Source organism: Gopherus flavomarginatus, chromosome 3, assembly GCF_025201925.1.
Source record: "Gopherus flavomarginatus isolate rGopFla2 chromosome 3, rGopFla2.mat.asm, whole genome shotgun sequence".
NCBI lineage: Eukaryota > Metazoa > Chordata > Testudines > Testudinidae > Gopherus > Gopherus flavomarginatus.
Genome location: NC_066619.1, coordinates 260938532 through 260957920, shown reverse-complemented (window position 1 = coordinate 260957920; position 19389 = coordinate 260938532). Strand labels below are relative to the sequence as shown.

At 39.3% G+C, this 19389-nt stretch overlaps 1 protein-coding gene across 4 annotated transcripts in view; it reads left to right on the top strand.

The window, feature by feature from the left end:
* JAKMIP1 (janus kinase and microtubule interacting protein 1) overlaps nt 1-19389 on the top strand; it is a 265410-nt gene that overhangs the window by 122232 nt on the left and 123789 nt on the right. For 3 of the 4 annotated variants that reach the window (XM_050947698.1, XM_050947695.1, XM_050947697.1), the window contains one exon: nt 9663-9941. In XM_050947698.1, the coding sequence (XP_050803655.1) occupies nt 9813-9941 (129 nt within the window). In that variant the 5' untranslated portion in view covers nt 9663-9812. Of the gene's footprint in view, nt 1-4445; nt 4683-9662; nt 9942-19389 lie in introns of those variants that run through there. The other variant, XM_050947696.1, reaches the window with a different exon arrangement.

The window sequence follows — 19389 nt, the reverse complement described above, 5'->3', positions numbered from 1 at the left end:
GCAAAGCACAAATTTATAAAGATAAGTAGATTACAAAAATCTAGTACATAAGAGTTATTTGTCTTTATGAATGAAACTTCAGAGAATACAGCAAGGGTTTTTTATATTATTTCAAGTAATGAGATACAAGAGCCAATACTTTTGATCAATTTAATGTAACACAATATTGAGCAGGTAGAGAAGGAAATCTAGAGGGAGAGGAGGAATTCCTCAATAGATTATCTATTCAGTTTACGTCTTTTTTTTTTTTGTTAAAAGAATTTGCTAAAGAACACCAGAAACATACGGAATTAAAATAATCTAAAGTAAAAAAAACAAAACTATTGATCAGAACAAGCTATTGAGCTGAGAATTTTTGTGATTACCTCCTTCTATTATTTTCTCAGGAGATGTTCTGTTTAGCTTTATAAAAATAATCAGAAATGGAAGAAAACGGTACGTGTTGTTGTACGTAAAAGGAATGTGGTGTGTGAGACGAATGACTATGCATTCAGTTTCTGTATTACACCAAATGCAGTGTATTGAGCTGTTTTCCAAATAGCACTTAGAACTCTATAAGTAAGTTGTACTTGAAAGGCGTGCTGGATGTTGTAAGTGTGATGGATGTATGCATTCTTTCCTAAAGAGAAAAGCAATGTGGTTTTCATGCCTCTTACTATTATCTAGGAATCAATGGAGTATGAAGCTTAGGAAGATAGAGGTTTTTTCCCAGTTGTTGTGTGTGTTACATGTCAGTGATAAACGGAATACTTCATTTCTTCATGTATTGAAGCTGCCAGTGCAATTCATTTCATTTCACAGTCATGTTTAAAGCATGCAACCCAAAGTTACTCGGTGTGGAACCTGAAATGGATTATTTAAAAAATAAACCTAACCTAAAGGAAGATGTATTTTTAAAATATACATCCCAAACAAAACAAAACCACTCTCAATTCCCCCACTTAACCCCAAGTATTGCAAATCCCAAAACCAGGACGCTTGTTTCCACAATAATATTCTTAGCATTTTTTTTCCAAACACTTTACAAAAGAGGATAGGTGGTATGATTCCTGTTTTATAGATGGGAAACCGAGGCACAGAGCTGTGAAACACCTTGTCCAAAATCACATAACAGGTCAATATTAGAACTATGAATATACCCCAGCTCTCTGGACTTTCTACACATTGCATTATGTACTTAATGTTGCTAACTGATCAAAATGTGATCACTTATAACATTGTTTATAGAACCCAAGTATTTTAAAAACAAGAGGACGAATAATTAAGCTGTCAGAAATCATACAATGCTCACAAATTAAACGGTCTTCGCAAGTATAAAGAAATTGCTGTTTCACCACAACATATAATAACCTTATCACTGGCCCATGGATTATTGGGTTTTTTATGTATTTTTTTCTTGATATTTTGATCTATGTTTTTAAAGAAATGTGCTAAAATATATCAGTGACTCTAAAATTGTTAAAGTACTTGTAATTGCTGCTTTTGAGGGAAGTAAATATGTAATTTATTTTTGGTAGAATTACTTGCATGTGTGGACTTGCATTACATAATTTTTATGTTTTGTTTTCCAACAATTTATGTGGTGGTTACTTTTTATCAATAAATTCAAAATACACTGTTTATTTTGAGTGTGTAGAAACAGAAGCTTTTCTGCCACATCTTAATTTTGGCGTGTTTTTTTCCCCTCTCATTATATTCAAGGTAGCTTCCTCCTAACAATATAGTAGGTACATGCTAGTAAGTAATTATGGGGAGAGATTAAAAAAATGCGTAAGGGGGGTTAGGAAAACAAGAGCCACTGAAAGTCATCTAAATCCTTCCTATGTCCCTGAGGTGCTTTTGAAACTTTCCCCTTTAGTTTGCTTTTGGAGAGCTTTAGATATAAGGCATCTCATGTTCTTTATTAAAATTATGTGGTCCCCATACAATCTTTGTCTACTGTACAATGGAAGATTTTAATTTTGCTACATACTTAATTAATGTAGTAATTATAACTATAAGGAAACATCTGTTTATTTCAGATAGTGAGTTTGTGTTCAGAATGACAGCAAGTTTAGGATTCTGAATAGATGTTACTCTTCCTAAAATGTAAGAACTGTTTTCTGATTCTGAAAGCTGGCTGTATTTTAAAGAATCTTTATTGAAGTTGCAGGAACAATCCCAATGTGTAGAAAGAACAGTAAATATGGCAGGAGACCAGCTTGGCTTAACAGTGAAATCCTTGCTGATCTTAAACACAAAAAAAGAAGCTTACAAGAAGTGGAAGATGGGACAAATCACCAGGGAGGAGTATAAAAATATTGCTCAGGCATGCAGGAGTGAAATTAGAAATGCCAAATCACACTTGGAGTTGCAGCTAGCATGGGGTGTTAAGAGTTACAAGAAGGGTTTCTTCAGGTATGTTAGCAACAAGAAGAAAGTCAAGGAAAGCGTGGGCCCCTTACTGAATGAGGGAGGCAACCTAGTGACAGAGGATGTGGAAAAAGCTAATGTACTTAGTGCTTTTTTTGCCTCTGCCTTCATGAACAAGGTCAGCTCCCAGACTGCTGCACTGGGCAGCACAACATGGGGAGGAGAAAGAAGAGGTTCAGGACTAATTAGAAAAACTGCATGAGCACAGGTTCATGGGGCCGAATGCTCTGCATCCGAGGGTGCTAAAGGAGTTGGCTGATGTGATTGCAGAGCCATTGGCCATTACCTTTGAAAACTCATGGCAATAGGGGGAGGTCCCGGATGACTGGAAAAAGGATAATGTAGTGCCCATCTTTAAAAAAGGGAAGGAGGAGGATCCGGGGAACTACAGGCCAGTCAGCCTCACCTCAGTCCCTGGAAAAGTCATGGAGCAGGTCCTCAAGGAATCAATTCTGAAGCACTCAGAGGAGAGGAAAGTGATCAGGAACAGTCAGCATGGATTCACCAAGGACAAGTGCATACGTTACTTCATTCTACAGATCTACTATTTTCTGCAGTTAAAACCACAGTTTGGGTTTGTGTGCTAGAAAATGTAAGACATTTTAATTAAAGCCTTGTAATTATTATCTGTGTTAATAGCCTTGACTAGTATAGGCCAATTTATGTTCATAACGTATTAGAAACTGAACTGAGAAATGTTACCATCCGTTTTATGAATACTTTATGAATCCTTGCCAAGCTAGTTACTTGCAAGGAGAAATATCCAAGCATGCTTTCGCTGAAAATTCCTAATAAGAGTATGTGCTGAAAATGCTTCTATAGACTGAGTGTTTGAGACTAGGATGCCATGGATATCTGGTCTACAAAATTGGTTTTACTATGCTTAAACATCAGTCCTAAACTGCTAAAATATGTAGTTCAGTCTCCTCGAGGCAAGAGCCTTTTATTTAAGACCATCATGTTGATCTTACTAGATCTATATAAATAGGATATTTCTTTAACAAAAAATCCAAATTCTGAAAAGCGGTTATAAATTTTACAAGATACAAAAGAATATTTAAAAATAAACAAAACAGATCAGTAAGCTTGTTTCTGTTGTTAGTTTAAAAAAAAATCCCTTTAGCATCTTGATGGATAGAAGGTTAGTTTCATTATGGGTCCTTGACTTTCCCTTCTTGGGATTCACTAAATCATAGGAGGGAGTCTTTTGCTGCATGTAGACTACTGTATTATTAATCTTTGGCTTAAAGGCAGAAGATAAAATCATTCTCTGAACAAAAAATCCTGGTAAAAGAGACATTTTTTCAATGGAATAGGCATTCTCTGCCTGGCAGTTTAGTCAGTAACAAAACTGAACAGCAATTGGTTTTGCCTGATGTGTAGGAAGATTCTTTTTAACTGACGTTATTTCTTGCCCACACATTTTCTGCCTTTCTCTTTATTTGTTCTAATATTTCAGTCATGATGACTAATTAACAATTTTACCTGCTAGAAATCAAGTTGAATCTGATTAATGTTGGTTAATTTTGAAATCAAGGCTGAAATTCTGAATTTTGCATGGAAATTTCTAGTATATTTTGCATGTTGGCATAAAATAACATGCCAGCCACACTATTTCCTATTTTGAAAGCATATGACTCATGTACCCTAAAGATACTTCTCTCTATGTAAATTTTGTATGTTCAGCAGAGAATTGCTTTGCATACTTCTGGATTTCTTAGAAATGAGTGTCTTTTAAAGGAGACACAATAGAAGTCATGCTTTTGTAACTTCTAAGCAAACATTAGCCCTAGGACTTTTGACTTTTACACACTCCTTTGGAGAAAAATTGATTTTTTTTGTAACTTGCATGTTGTATAGTATTTATAAAGGTACAACACATTTATGAAACCACAGCACTTATCAGGGATTTGTTAGCATGTGGCTGAAATGTTTCATTAAAGTTTAACATCTGTAGATTGCTAGGCATATTATACAGCAATTTCTCATTTTGTTTTTAGGAAGAAAAGTCTGAACCATGTATTAATCATTTCAGTGATGGTTCTGAAGCAGGGAATGGCTTCTGGTGGTGACAGAGTGCATCCTTTGAATCCATAAAATGATAAGTAGGAAGAAGAGAAATTGGAACTATTGATTGATATTGTTCAGCTGATGGGGTTTCCTGATACCTCTGAAGTCTAATGGATTTTACATCACTAACATCACTGGAATGGTATGAAAATTGGACACCATATTTTCTTGGCAGAGTTATTGTGAAATAAATCGGTTAGGTAAGATTTGCTGACCATATAAAATGTTTCCCATCTCCTCATCCCCAACCAAAAACTTAAGTCACTAGTTGATTCTTAGATCATTTTGTAAGATTTTTTTTCTTTTATTTTACATTTTTCTTCCATGCTTCTTTAATTAAAAAGGTGGTGGTTTCTACACTGCAGAGGGAATTAAGAGACTGAGAATCCACAAACTGTTGCTGCAAGGAGAACTTGTAATTATTGCAGGGGGGAAGGGAGCAGTTTCAAATTCACTTTTTTCCTCCATCATTTTCTTCCATTTTTGCCATATGATATAATTTGTATTCAAGTACTGCCAAGGCAATGATACATTCAAAGTACACACACCTATAACTCTGACCAAAGACAATGGCAGTTTTCTGTCTTAACGGACTGCAGGATTAAACACTGGGTGCTTTTGTGACGCCATGTGTCAGGTTGCATCTTGTAAATTATTAAATGAGTTGTCGAAGCTTCTGAATAGAAAGATTCATATTTTGCCAAACTGGAATATTCCTTCCTTTTTTTTAATGTCATTTTGTTCACAATCTTACTGCATTGCCTCATGCCCTTAATGAAGAGCACTGACAGCTGTGGGATATTCATCCAATTTAGGACTAGACCATGGCTTGTCCTAATGCAGCTGCACAGGAGGAATATGGGGAGTAATACACACTCTCTCCTTGCATGGCCTACCTGCATCCGGGTGCCGGGTATCGAGTGGGGTTGAGAGCAGGCTACATATGCCCATTGCTCCTCCCTGTGAGGATGTGAGCAGGGAAGAGGATGGGGAGGGGCAGGAAGTGGGAGGTGCCTGGACTTCTCATCCTGACAGTGTTGCTAACTTTTGTGATTTTGTCATGAGTGTCACAATATTTGATTATTTGCTTCAAGCTCCAGCTCTTGTAGTCAGATGATTAGATGATGGTCTCTGCTTTCATTTTAATCAAAAGTTAGTTTCTAGCTCTTGTGATTAGAGAGAAAAGCTTGGAAATGGGACCCAAGTGTATGATAAAAGCTCAAAAATCAGGAGACAAAGTGAGAGAACTCAAATGACATTATTATTTTTAAAATTGTATTTAACCCAATCTCTTTATTTTGGGAGGGGGAAGGGCATGGCTCGTGCAGTACTGCTTCCCTCAAAGCATGCTGCCTGGTGGAGGTAGCAGAGTGTGAGTGGGGCAGAAGTATCTGCACCAGGTATAAAGCTGGTGAGAATTACACCCTTATACCCTCTGGGAGTAAAAGGGGATCCTCTCCAAGTCACAGATCCTTCCTTAGCCTGCTCCCGAGGTGGCACCACTGTGCACCACTTCCTGCACAGGGTATTGAGCAAAGTTTAATTTAGCAAATAATGATCCTCGTTACAAACCATCTGATAAGCAATTGAGAGGATAGTACTGGATTGTCTAGATTTCTGAATCTTTAGATTGGTTTTAAAAATCAAGTGGTGAGTGTTACCCTGAGTAGGGGTTGTGAAAATGTGTTACATTTATTAAGTTAACTCCAAACTTTCCAATGTATGTGTCCAAGTTCATCTGTTGGCCGCTAGATTAAGTAGCCTGATTTGTCAGAGGTTTGGCAGGTGTCGTTGAGCTGGAGGTGAATTTTGAAGTCAATGGGAGCAGTACGTGCTCAGCCACCCTGTAAATCAGGCAACCTGCTTCATGCTTAAATGTGGATTTAAGTGCCTCGCTTTAGGAACCGATATAAAAAGTTTGGTCTTAATGTGGCATAATATCTCAACATCTTATCCTCATGAGGATATCTTAAATCTACTGAAATGGAATGGCTCTGGCTCAGTCTGAGCTCAGCGATACTGTACAGTTATTGACTCGAAAGTACGTGGTAATTTCCAGTACAATATCAATGTCACTTCACCTTGACTTGTTTCTGTCTTCCATATTTCCTGTATGCCCGCATCAAATAAGTCTACCTTGATGTTTTTGTCTTTTGTGATAGAAGAACAAATTTCATTTCTAAATCTACACACTAAAATATCTATAGCTCAAGTGTTCTTATCTAAACATGTTAAGGTATTTTATGAAAGACCAGCTGAGAGATGTAAAAGAATTCTAGCAATCCAAACACTTGAGGGTAATTTTGATTTTCTTACTTAAGCTAAATTCATATTGAATTCAATCATATATCTAAATACAGTAGAAATTTTGCTTGGATATGGGTTTCAGGAATAGCTCCTTGGAGAGTATCTGAGAATCTGGCTACCTTCAAGTTTAGAAGGAATTCATTCATACTTTTTAAAGCTTTTTTCATGACATAGAGTTCTTCTAATTACAACCTCACTTTGGTTTATTTTAACCTCTTCATTAAAGATGGTCCCAGAGGTATGTAACTTTTTAAACTGAATTTGAATCCAAATTTCCCACAAACGGAGGCAGTGTTTTGATTATGGGTCATCTCTAATCTAGAAGATAATGGAATATATCATATGCAGTAGGTAGCTGTTCTCCTCCTTTAATCATCATCATCATCATAAAGGCAAAAAAAAGCCTTAAGAGCCACCTATTCCAGGAAGGGTTCTTGTTGCATGGAGTTTGGTTTTTTTGCCTTGATTTTGCATTTACCTCTAGAATTGCTGCACTACGAGTATGTAATTGCTTTTTAAAGCTATTTGGGATACCTACATTATGAACGGCTTTATATAAAGTCATATTAAATTTAACCCTCTTCTAGCTAAGTGTGGCTTTCCAGGAACTTCCTATCTGTTTCCCATGTCAGGAACTCAATAACTCCACTTCAGGTCCTCTTGATTCAATAATACCCTCCTTGGGGCTGATTTATTATAAAACCTCATACAAAATAGCCCATAACAAAAGTTCCAAATAAACAAAAGTTTCTTCTGGTCTTCAGTGTTCCCTTGTGCCATTTTCCAAGTCCCTTCAGGGTTACTTCTCAGTCTCTGTCTCTCTCTCCTTATAGCAGGAGACCTCTGCTCTCCTCCTGGAGCTGGGTAATTCAAGCAGTTGTTACCTCTCTCTGTGGGCCAGGAGTGCCCAGTTCTCCTTCATCTGGGTTGTAATTTAGTCCAGTGCACGACCGTAGCCAGTTTCTCCCTCAGCTGTCCCACATAGTTCTCAGGATCAGAGGGTTTGGTAGGTGTCTTCTGCTGGTATTTGACCTTTTATGAGAGACTAGGCAGGGTATATGCTAGTCCTCATCCTTGATTGTTTGGGTAAGAGAGGAGCCTTGCCATGCAGTCTGCACAAGGCTCCTCGGATTCTTAAAGATACAGTGACAAGCATCACTCATTCCCAAAACAGCTTCCTCTCTCTCCATATCCCTATTCCATCCTTATATTGGACCTCTTATATCCATAAACGGTCATGCCACATGTTAGGGGCTGGACTGACAACTAGGCACTACTACCTTTAAGGGGCAGACTACCCTGTCACAATGAGATTTTATGGTTGGAAAGAGGTAGGGGTAGGACTACAAAACAAAACATTTTTTTTTAATTCCAGTCAATTAAAAAGGAGTCTCTGGTCTATTTATACTGGATCCTAATGGGCAACTGAGGCAAATACTCACTATTAGTAGTAGTGTTGTCTAATACAGTAATTAGAACAAGGACCTGGGAATCAGGATTCCAGGGGTTCTGTTCCTTGTTTGCTACTGATCTGAGCAGAGATGTGTTACCTTGGGCAAGTCACTTGACTCCTAGAAATCTGTTTACCCATGTGTTAATTGAGTATGATACTTGCATATTTCTGTTTTTTGTTGTTACATTACAAGTTAATGTTTATGAATACTCTGAGAACCTTACATTAAAGACACTATATATAAACACCAAGTGCTAAAGACCGTATTTGTCTTCGATAATAATGCAACCCCTGAATTAACTCCTACATAGATTTAAGGGGGGTGAAATACGGCTTATTCTTTGATTTAATATCAAGCACATTAGGTACCAAAGCAATATTTGCATATCCAATTGCAAATACCTTAAGTATGCCAAAATTGTGGCATATAATTTGGTGAAGAAGATTAAAGGGATATTTAAAAAATGGAAGTCCATTTGCCAACTAATTCACTGCCAAGAGTAAGTGCTGCTGTTACTGAGTTCTGTGAATAACTTGGTGTTCTGTAGGTGATCAGGAAGAAAATCAGATTTAGTTTCTATAACTAATCAGTATGCAAACGAATCTACAATTTCCTACTTATTTGGAATTAGAGTTCTTTGTATAGTATTGATACATTCCTGGAATATCTGATTTAAATAAACAAACACTTCACCTGGAGACATGCTTGGGAATATAACTGGAGTTAAAGGAGCTTAGTATTTTTGGATCTGATTTTCAGTGGCATTCAATTTTCCACAGCATATACAATCTTATAATATATTACTATTATAATTACAGAATTGTTTCTGTAAATAATAACTAATGGTGACTTATTTTCTGACTCCATTAAGGCAAGAGGTTGTAATGGAACTTTAAGTTAATACTGTACAATTTCCTGTTCTATTTACATCATGAATTAAATGTAATGACTCCTATTGAAGTCAGTGGCAAACTCCCACTGGCTTCAGTTGACACAGGAGATCAGGCCCAATGTCAGTTGTGAATGCTCAGCCTCTCTCAGGATCAGGTCCTAAATAAGAAGTGATTCATGTTTCTGTTAATATTTGCTCTTTAACATGACAAGAAGGAAATGAATTTCTGGGAAACGGGGTTGAAGTAGGTGCATATTTAGATAATGAGGTGTTGTGTAGGGGAAAAGTTACATATGTGCAACTTTTACTTTTCTGGTCTTTGTTTTCCTCCTCTATAAAAGCATAGTATACTGTAACTTACTGGGTATGCAAGAGAAAGTACTGTAAATTTTTATGTAATTGTAATTGCTTGAAGTAACACAGAGTTCTTTTATAATCCATGATATGCATTTTGTTTGTTGATGTCTCATTCTGTCAAACAGTGCTGCAGTCTAATAGGTCTGTTTCTTCTTCTCTGTTTCTTTCAGGATATGAAAGAAATCAGCCATGATGGAAAAGTGTTACATGCAGTACTGTGTTGAGGACTACTTGAATTATTAATGTCTAGCACAGAGGGCTGCTTAGCTATTGGTTCAGCGTGGCGTGAGGGATTTTTATTGTAAACATTAAAAATAACTATGTCCAAGAAAAGCCGTGCCAAGGGAGAGAGGTCCGACATGGAGATAGAAGCAGTTCAGGCTGCTAATGAGGAACTACGGATTAAACTGACCAACATCCAGATAGAATTCCAGCAAGAAAAAAGCAAGGTATGTGTCTGCATGCTCTAAGAATGCTTCGAAGTGGTATGTTTGGTTCTGAACCAGCAGACAATTTGACACCAGTGTCTCTCAAAAACAATGTACTTTCAAAATGAGTTGATATTGGCTTGGATCTGCACACTGTCCTATGGACTGAACACTGGCTGAGGGACCGTAGCCAGAATGAAATGCATAAAGAGAAAAGTATTAAACAGTGAGTTGTGTAGTGAAATGTAATTGTACGAGGTCCAGTCTTATTTAAAATCTACATTAATAACCTGCAAGAGGGAGTAAATATCTGTTTGTTAAATTTGCAGTGTTGCTAAATCAAGAGGTATTAACAAAATGTGACTAAAGGAAATAAAGTGAATGATCAGGAGGTTTGTATCAGAGCTTAGTATTTGAAACTCTGAAAGGAATTTAAGGGAGAGTTGAACTCCTGAGTCACATTCAAAGCATTCCACTTAAGTGCATATGGAGAATGCAGACTGACTGTGGAAATCATTGATGCAGTCCTGATTTGACCTCATTAGGTTGCATGTGTTTTGGCTATTTGCATTTGGAACAGCAGTCTAAATGTTTCTCTTCGCACTGTAACTGTTTCAGATATGTGACTAATCAGTGGCATACCCAAGAGATTTTGTTCATTAATCAATTATATATGTTTAAACAGCTGTTAACATGTATAATTTTATTTCCTTGCATCATCTCAGAAATGGATGGACTAGTAGGCTTGGGGGAGGGATAGCTCAGTGGTTTGAGCATTGGTCTGCTAAACCCAGGGTTGTGAGTTCAATCTTTGAGGGGGCCCACCTAGGGAGGTGAGGTAAAAATCAGTACTTGGTCCTGCTCGTGAAGGCAGGAGGCTGGACTCGATGACCTTTTAAGGTCCCTTCCAGTTCTAGGAGATAGTTATATCTCCAATTATTATTATTTTTTTAATTATTATTATTTCTTAATTCATTGAGGACCATCAGGGCACTTGACTCCCTACAAAACGCACTGAATTTTATAGACTGACAGATCTACTCCAGGTATTTTTTCTGCAGTTAAAGGTAGTCTTGGAAATGTTATATGTAACCCATAGCATGAATAAATATGTGTGAGATAATCATGTAAAGAAGAAATTCTGATCTCTCTGCTAAATTTTTCACATAGCTGAGTAAAAGATTTCACATGCATCCCTTTGCATGCAGGTTCAGAGACCTGTAATCGGACCAAACATTTCATCACTAACACTTTCAGGTGGCTCCCATTGTTTTTTTCCATTATTATTTTTAAGGTAGATTTTGAAGCAGAAGCAAAAATTTCTCTCTGCCATTTACAATATATAAAAATGGTCTCAAATGTAACATTTTTTTTCTGCTTGGTCTTTCATCTGAAGACTGTTCTCCACTGGAATGGGAGAATCTTCATAAGATCTTTGGAGCTGTGATTCTGTATTAGCTGATCTCCAGCTCTACTTCCTCTTCTGTGCCCTCTGTAACTTTCTGAGAGGGTAATGATGCTGGATCTTAGGTTTTGGCAGCGTAGACAAAGCCTTAGACAGTCTTATTATTTTATATAATTAATTTAAATAAAATGTTGCAGATGAAAATCAGATTTTTTTTCTTTCTAACAAACTCTTACTCAGTTGCCATAATAAAATCGGTATGGAGCTGGTGGAAAATCAGAATTTCTGTCTCCTAGGAAATTATGATGTTTGTTTTTCATCACAAATTGGGACAAAATATTGAAATGTTAAAATATTTTGCAGAACAGAAAGTTATGAAAAGCCTACTTACAGATAGTAATTTTTACTTCTCCTTCTTGCACATTCCTGCTTAAAGTTTACTTTTAAACTGTGGCATTTGAGCTGCAGCCTGATACCTTCTTAATGCTTCTCGTGGATTAGTCAGCAGAATTGGTGTGAGAACAGGGTAGCCAATGTTATTGCTGTTCCCCTCTGCCTCCCTGTCCGCCACAGATAAAATGAGTAAACTGTGGTGCTGGGGGTGGTGCAAAGCTTTCTGTGCGTCTTAGTACAACAGGCCAGGAAACTTGCCAGCCATTCAGGCCCTGTAAACCCAGGGAGAGACTGACAATTGTGCTGTAGCCCAGCTATCCTTTTATAGTACCTCAGTGCTGCTGTGTTTTAAAAGACAATTCTCAGTTTAAATTTCACCATTCTATCAAATTAATCTGAAAAATATATATATATTTTTAATTTCTCAGCTGTTTTACTTCATTTTCTTTCTTAAAATAGCTCATATGTACAGGCAATGCCAGTGGCCTGATTGTGTGACTGCTGCATTATTCTGCCATTAGAGACCATCTGCTTTGGAAGTTATCTTATACTTATATTCTCCCAGCTGGAGAGTTGCCATCCATGGTTCCCAGGGTGGAAACTCTGTGTTTATGAAAGGCAGTATCAGGGATATGTGAATGAAAGAAGCCAGACTGCATTGCCCTAAAATCCAGCACTTTCTTTAATACAGCCAGAGCAATTGCACAGCAATACCTGTATCCCCTACAATGCAGGTGACATCATCCACACTTCATGTCCCCTACTCTCCCTCAAACCACGCACCCCTGCCATCCAAGTAGTGAGGGAGGGGATGCTACATAGTCAATGTGTCTAATGGAGGAGTACAAGGGTAGATGTGAGTAACAGTAAATCTGAAATAATTAGGCCATACTAGTTGTTTGGGTATAGGTTGTTGTATTGGGTTGTTTGTTGTCAGGGTATAGGGACGGAGGCAGAAGATTAAATTCTGGTTCTACTAACGTTAATGGGGCTAGGATTTCACCTAGAGAGAAGTGGGTTTGATTGATGGAATGACCTGGTGTGTTATGCCACTGAGTCCTCTGTACTATCGGATCAAGTACAAGGTTGTGCTATGTCTGAGCTGGACAAGGATACTGCAGGAAATCTGGCAGCATTTTGGTAGCATATGTAAAGTAATGGAGAGTTCTCTGTCAAAATATGGATACAACTGAGTCCTGGGGGATTAATTCTTTTTATAGAGTAACTCAAACTGAATAATGAAAAAAAACTAACTGAAATTCAAGATAAAAATAAATAATTTCATGAGGCAAGAAGCACTCACTGTTCCTAGAGAACCTAAATGAATGAAATGGCTTTACTGGCACAGAGGTGAATGGCAAAGTATTGAGGCTGCTCAAGAAACAGTTCAGTGGCATCTGGAACTTGTATAATGTTAGCTAAGGAAACAAAGTCTTTTGAGGTTATTTAACTTAATTTAAATCCCTTAAATATGCTGTCTTTCTATTTAGGGATATCCATGTATACATATGTTATATTAATGATTTATCTGAGGAAAAGCCTTCTGAATTTACCTGGGACATAATTATCTCCTAACATCATTAGATAACAAGTTAGAAATGTTCTTAGCTGCTTGTATAATCATTAAGAGGATAGATTTCAGTCCCAGATTACTGTATGAATTGTGACACTTTTAAAAATTAACTTTAGCATATTTCTATACACAAAAAAACAATGGCTTTTGTGAAACCAAATCTTACCTGAACCATTATAAACCAGAGTATGTCTCCCCAGTGGGCTGTATTTGTTGTTGAACAATTTAAACTGTTGACTCCTGCGAATTTACTCATGTGTGTGCATGTGCGCATGCATGATGATACTTAAAATGAAAAGCAAAGCAGAGAAGAGTGTAGTTCAAGTATGTGTCAGTGTGGATCTGGGCATAGATGCGTATGCCCCTTGTGTGAGAGATTGGATTTTTTTTGAATAGCAGTGTCCATCATGGTCTCTCACACTCCCTGTGCCTCCTGAATCTCCCATACAAAGGCATGAAAGAAAGGGTGGCCGCCTGTGGCAGCGGGATGGAACCAGCGAGTCTCTGACCCACTAGTTCTTAGTTTTTGGCTAAATCTTCTACAAATTTTCTAAAAACATTCATAGCTCATCTCATTTACCTTGACTTATGATTGCTGTGGTCATATCTACTTGTCTGGATCAAGGATTGTTAGTTAGACCTGCTCCCTTCATATGGTATACTCTAAATCTTCAAGCTCTGTCCGTCCTGCGATGAGTTAATCCCCTTAAAATGTTGGCACAGTTAGGTGCCTCTTCTGCTTCGGAGAATTGCTTATACTGAGAAAATGTTTGGTGTGCCGTCGTTCTCTACTAGGATAAGAACATAAGAATGTCCATACTGGATCAGACCAAAGGTCCATCCAATCCAGTAGCCTGTCTGCCAACAGTGGCCAATGCCAGGTGCCCCAGAGGGAGGGAACCTAACTGGAAATGATCATGTGATCTTTCTCCTGCCATCCATCTCCACCCTCTGACAAACAGAGGCGAGGGACACCATTCCTTACCCATCTTGGCTAATAGCCATTAATGGACTTAACCTCCATGACTGTATCTAGTTCTCTTTTAAACCCTGTTATAGTCCTAGCCTCCACAACCTCCTCAGGCAAGGAGTTACACAGGTTGACTGTCTGCTGTGTGAAGAAGAACTTCCTTTTATTTGTTTTAAACCTGCTGTCCATTAATTTCATTTGGTGGCCCGTAGTTCTTATATTATGAGAACAAGTAAATAACTTTTAATTATTCACTTTCTCCATACCACTCATGATTTTATACACCTTTATCGTATCCCCCTTTAGTCTTCTCTTTTCCAGGGATACATAGGCTGAAGCTCCACCTTCTGGAGCAATCTATGAAGATCTCATCTGACCCTGAGGAGATGAGCCAGCATCATCCAATAGCCTATCTAACAGAAAAGCAACACCATTGACCAGTGCAAAGAAGTCAGGACCAAGAAAATAATCGGTACTAGCACAGATGTTCGAAGTGCCGAAGCCAATCTTAAAATCAGTGGCATCAAAGCTAGCACTGATTGGGGCAGCTCCGAACAGAGGCAAATACTATAAATAAATTTAATGGGACCTGCATGGTGTTAAGGGCTCGGGAGAAGTAGTGGTCTATGGCAGTGTACCCTGCTGGCACTGGCTCTGGCAATACACCTCTTGGCATCAATGCCTACCATGGAGTATGAGCTGGGGGACAACATCATCAGTGCCAAAGCACCGACTGGTACTGATAGTGCCATACACTTTGCTGCCAGCTCTAGAGGTCTGTTCCTTTTCACTGTAAGTGGGACATATGTTCTTCTGGTCTTCAGAGAGCCCTCTCCTTGGGGGCCAGTGGTTGACACCATGGAGACATCTTCAGCTTTCCCTGCAGGGCTCTGCCACCCCAGCCCGTCAAGACTGGCACTGGACTGGCCAATACCCAATGAGCCAGACATACTCCTATAGTGTGTTACCATAGAGTTACTGGGGTCCACCATCTTATACAATGAGAAGCTGCTCTTCATCGCACTGAGGGAAGAGAAAGAGGTCATTCTCCCCGTCAGTGTCTCTGGCTAGCCCACCACTGCTGGAGTACCAGGAAGAATCAGATGCACAGGCAAAGAAATACCAGCAGCCTGTACTACTTCCAAAGCACTTCTTGTCTTTGGGTATGTCTACACTGCAGTAAGAAACCTGCAGCACCAAGTCTCAGAGCCTGGGTCAGCTTACTGAGCTTGGGCGATGGAGTTATAAAATCACAGTGTAGACTTTAGGTTTCAGGCTGGAGCCCAGGCTCTGAAACCCCACTGGGGAGAGGATCTCAGAGCCCGGGTTTCACCCTGAACCCAAAAGTCTATACTGCAATTCTAGAGCCCCGCAGCCTGAGCTTTATGAGCCCAAGTAAGCTGACTCAGGCCAGCCGCAGCCATGCCGGGAGTCTTTTATTTCAGTATAGACATACCTTTTTGTTTCCGGATGAAGCAGAATCCTTTGCCTAGTAATGATGCCTGACAGCTTTAAATTGTTCCAGGCAGGGCCGGCTCTGGCTTTTTTGCTGCCCCAAGCATAGAGCAGCAAAGCAGGAAAAAAACCCAAAACTCTGCAGGGCAGCCAGAGCGCGGGTGCAGGGAGACTCCCTGTGCTGCAGATGTGCCCCGGCTAGCAGGGAGGAGGGAGTGGGAGCAGAGGGAGAGAGAGAAGGGGGGTGGCCAGGGTTTCAGTGGGGCGCTCGCCAAGCGGCCCTGACTGCTGTGCTGCCTGCTGGAAGGGCTCTGCATGCTCCGGTCAGCGGGGAGGGAAGGACACAGGCTGCCCTGCCAGGCTTGCTGCAGACCTGGCACCGGCTGGGGCAGATGGAGCATGCAGCCCGCTCCCAGCAGGATGCTCCCCTCCTCCGTGCTGCCGCCCCCTACAGGGCAGCCAGATCGGCGAACCAAAAAAAAAAAAGCATCCGTGCCGCGCTAGGACTGGGCAGAATGCCGCCCCGTAGGGTCTGCTGCCCCAAGCACGCGATTGCTCGGCTGGTGCCTGGAGCCAGTCCTGGTTCCAGGAGCTTTTTGTGAGGATTGCCGAGACTCTGTAGAAAGAGATGTCATTCATATAGCAGAAATCCCACTACCTATTTGACATCCTCAGGTTCTGGCCCAATTAGGATTGCTCTCGCCATAAATGAAGTGCTACTTGATCCAGCTAATGTCTTGCCGATGCTGGCCATGATAACACTCGATGCGATGCAGGTAGAGAAGAGGGACCAAATATCTCCAGTTGGGTTTGAGTGCTTCTGTGCTCTCTCCAACTTAGGCTTCTTAGTCAAGTTGGAAATATAAGAGAGAAGTACAAAGATCTCAATTCCAAGATCTATTTGGGAGGAAATCATACTCCTCTGCCTGTCTGTAATTGCTTGTGGGTAATGGCCAGGCCTTACTGGTTGAATGTGACTTCCTAACCTGGGACAAGGTGACGCCCTTCCTCATGAAGCTCCTGTACAATGATAGGGAAGAGCTAATCAACATAAGGAAGGTCAGGTAGTAGCAGACACCAGAGTGAGACACCACAACTGATGCCTCAGACACCACAGCGAGGTCTGTGGCCACAGAAATGGCAATGTTTAGAGCATTATAGCTCCCAGCACCGTGTATCTCAAGAGAGGTCCAAGCTAAAGATGAGGATTTTCCCTTTGAGAGCGCAGAGCTATTTAGCAACTGAAGAAAATGCTCTATGCTCTTGAAAGACTCAAAGGCCACTTTGTGGTGCATTTTGGATTTACATCCCAGCTCTATTTTGCAAGCTATGCTGTATGCAAGCCTACCTGAGGCCACAGGTGCATCCGACCACCACAGGCCACCAGAATATGACGCCAAGGAAAACTCAAAATACAACGAAGGGCCCCAATATTCTCCTCCTCCCTCCTCAGCAGCAGCAGCAGCAGCACGCTGGACTCTTATGACACATCAGCAAATTTATGGAGCCACATCAGATCCAGTCAAGTGATCACCTCTTTTGACAGCTGCCTTGCCCTGTTCCATCAGGTGTGATCAGCCTTGATGTCAGACAGATGGGTGTCAGAAATCATTGCCCATGACTACCACATCCCGCTCCAGGGTCCATTCTCACAAGAGCCTGTTACAGACAGAAGTGTCCTCATTGCTTCATCTAGGAGCCACAGAGGAGGTTCCACCAAAGTTCAGGAGATGGAGTGCCTACTCCTGACATCTCCTCTTTCAGAAGCATTTTCTGTCTCTGCTATTCTTTTCTCTTCCCTTTTGTGTTTGTCCAGTTTTGTCTTTGGGAAACAGCAGGAGCAGCAGCAACAGTTTCAGCCCATCTTAACTAACTTCTCTTTTCCTCAAAAGGACAGTTATTACCATCTTAGATACCATCTAAAAGACTGTCAAAAAGGGTATTTTTCTCTTCTAAAAAGTCTCTGCAGCTAAAGAGAAAGGGATATTGTTAAAGTGAAAGCTTTATTTAATATTGTGTCTTTCAAATTCTTGCCCAGTTTAACTTCTTTTCTGTATCTCTATTCAAACGTTACAAAGGATTTTTAATGGTGTGTTTGCCATGGTGCTAAGCAGGATGAGTCTTCTGAATACCAAATTCCGAACCTTGTATAAAACTGTTTATTATGGTGGACAGTGGCTGAGTTATATTAACATTCTTGGCCCATATATTCTGCCTAAATTAATGCAACAGTGGTAGCATTATTTAGGTATGCATGGGTCATTGCAATTCTACTTTTGGTCTTAAATTTTACAAGCTTTGAGATCTTGAAATAGCACCTTGGATTCAGCCTAATTGAGATGTTTCACCCCAGTGTACTCTGTGTGTTAGTTTTATGGTTTCTAAATTACTTGGCTTCATAACATCTCATTTCTTGACATTTCTTTGGGGTGTGGAATATTGGCACCTCCAAGATGGACTCAATAGGCAATACAATGCTATGACTGAAAAGTGAGTTTTTAAAACTTAACTTTTTTGATGTATGAAACTTAAGAAAACAACATGGTGTTGTTAATAGGAGCAACAATACTTTTAAATCTTCCTTTATATTAAGAAAAGTATGGAAAGCTGTATGCAATATAAAGAAGAATTTAAAACACAGCTGTTGATAAAAAGCAAGGAAGAGATTACTTGGAAGAACTGAATATATATAAATCAGTAGTTCTGTCTGATGTATATGCCAAGTACAAGGGATTTATCTAGTTAACTTTCTGAACCATAAGCAATTTCTAGAGAAATTAAGAGGTACCAGAGAATTGAAGAGGGGAAACAAATATAGTAACCATCTTCAGATAAAGAAGGAAAAAAAAGATTTTGATAAATCCCATCCGTGCTTGTATTAGATAGTATTAAAAATATATGCCTGAGGGCACATGTTAACCACTAACTGCCTGGAGTTAGAAAGAAGCTTTCTCTTTGGATAAGTTATTCCATGATTGTGTGTTGGGTTTTCTTGAAGTATCTGAACCTGACCAGTGGTTAGAGGCAGGATATATTGAAAAAGATGGATATTCTGATTTGCTAGTTGTATGTTTGTGTCTTGTAAACCTACATTCTCAATCTCTAGTAAAATAATGCGGGGGGGGAAGAGAGTACTTGTAAGCATCTGAAGAGTAACAAAATATAAGCAATAAGCAACAGAAAATTATAAAGAATAAATAAGGCCAGTCTCATTTTGATTATAATGTAAAATTAGTATATGAAGGGAATACAGTATATTTGATCATTTGATTTCTGAAACAGTAACACATGATTCAGTAGGAAGGGGGAGAAGGTATATGATCCAAGGATTGACAGACTTCTTTATTGTTAGGAAGAGCGTGTAATAAAGCACATTAATTAAACTCACAGATGGCACCAAGTTGAGAGGTGGTATGGATAGAGATACAACACAATGGGACTGAAAAGTGTTAAAAATATTGCTAGAGATAACAATATAAAATTCAAGCTAGTTCATCTGGGGGAAGATATTAACACTCCCGCACATTCAGTGGGAGGGAGATAATGAGAAGGTCATAATACCAAAAGAGACCTTGAGGTTCTGCAGAACAGGAAATTAGATGATATTGTAGTGCAGTATGATATAATTTCTAATAATATTCTAGCCCAAAGGTGAGCTAGGTTCCTCACAATA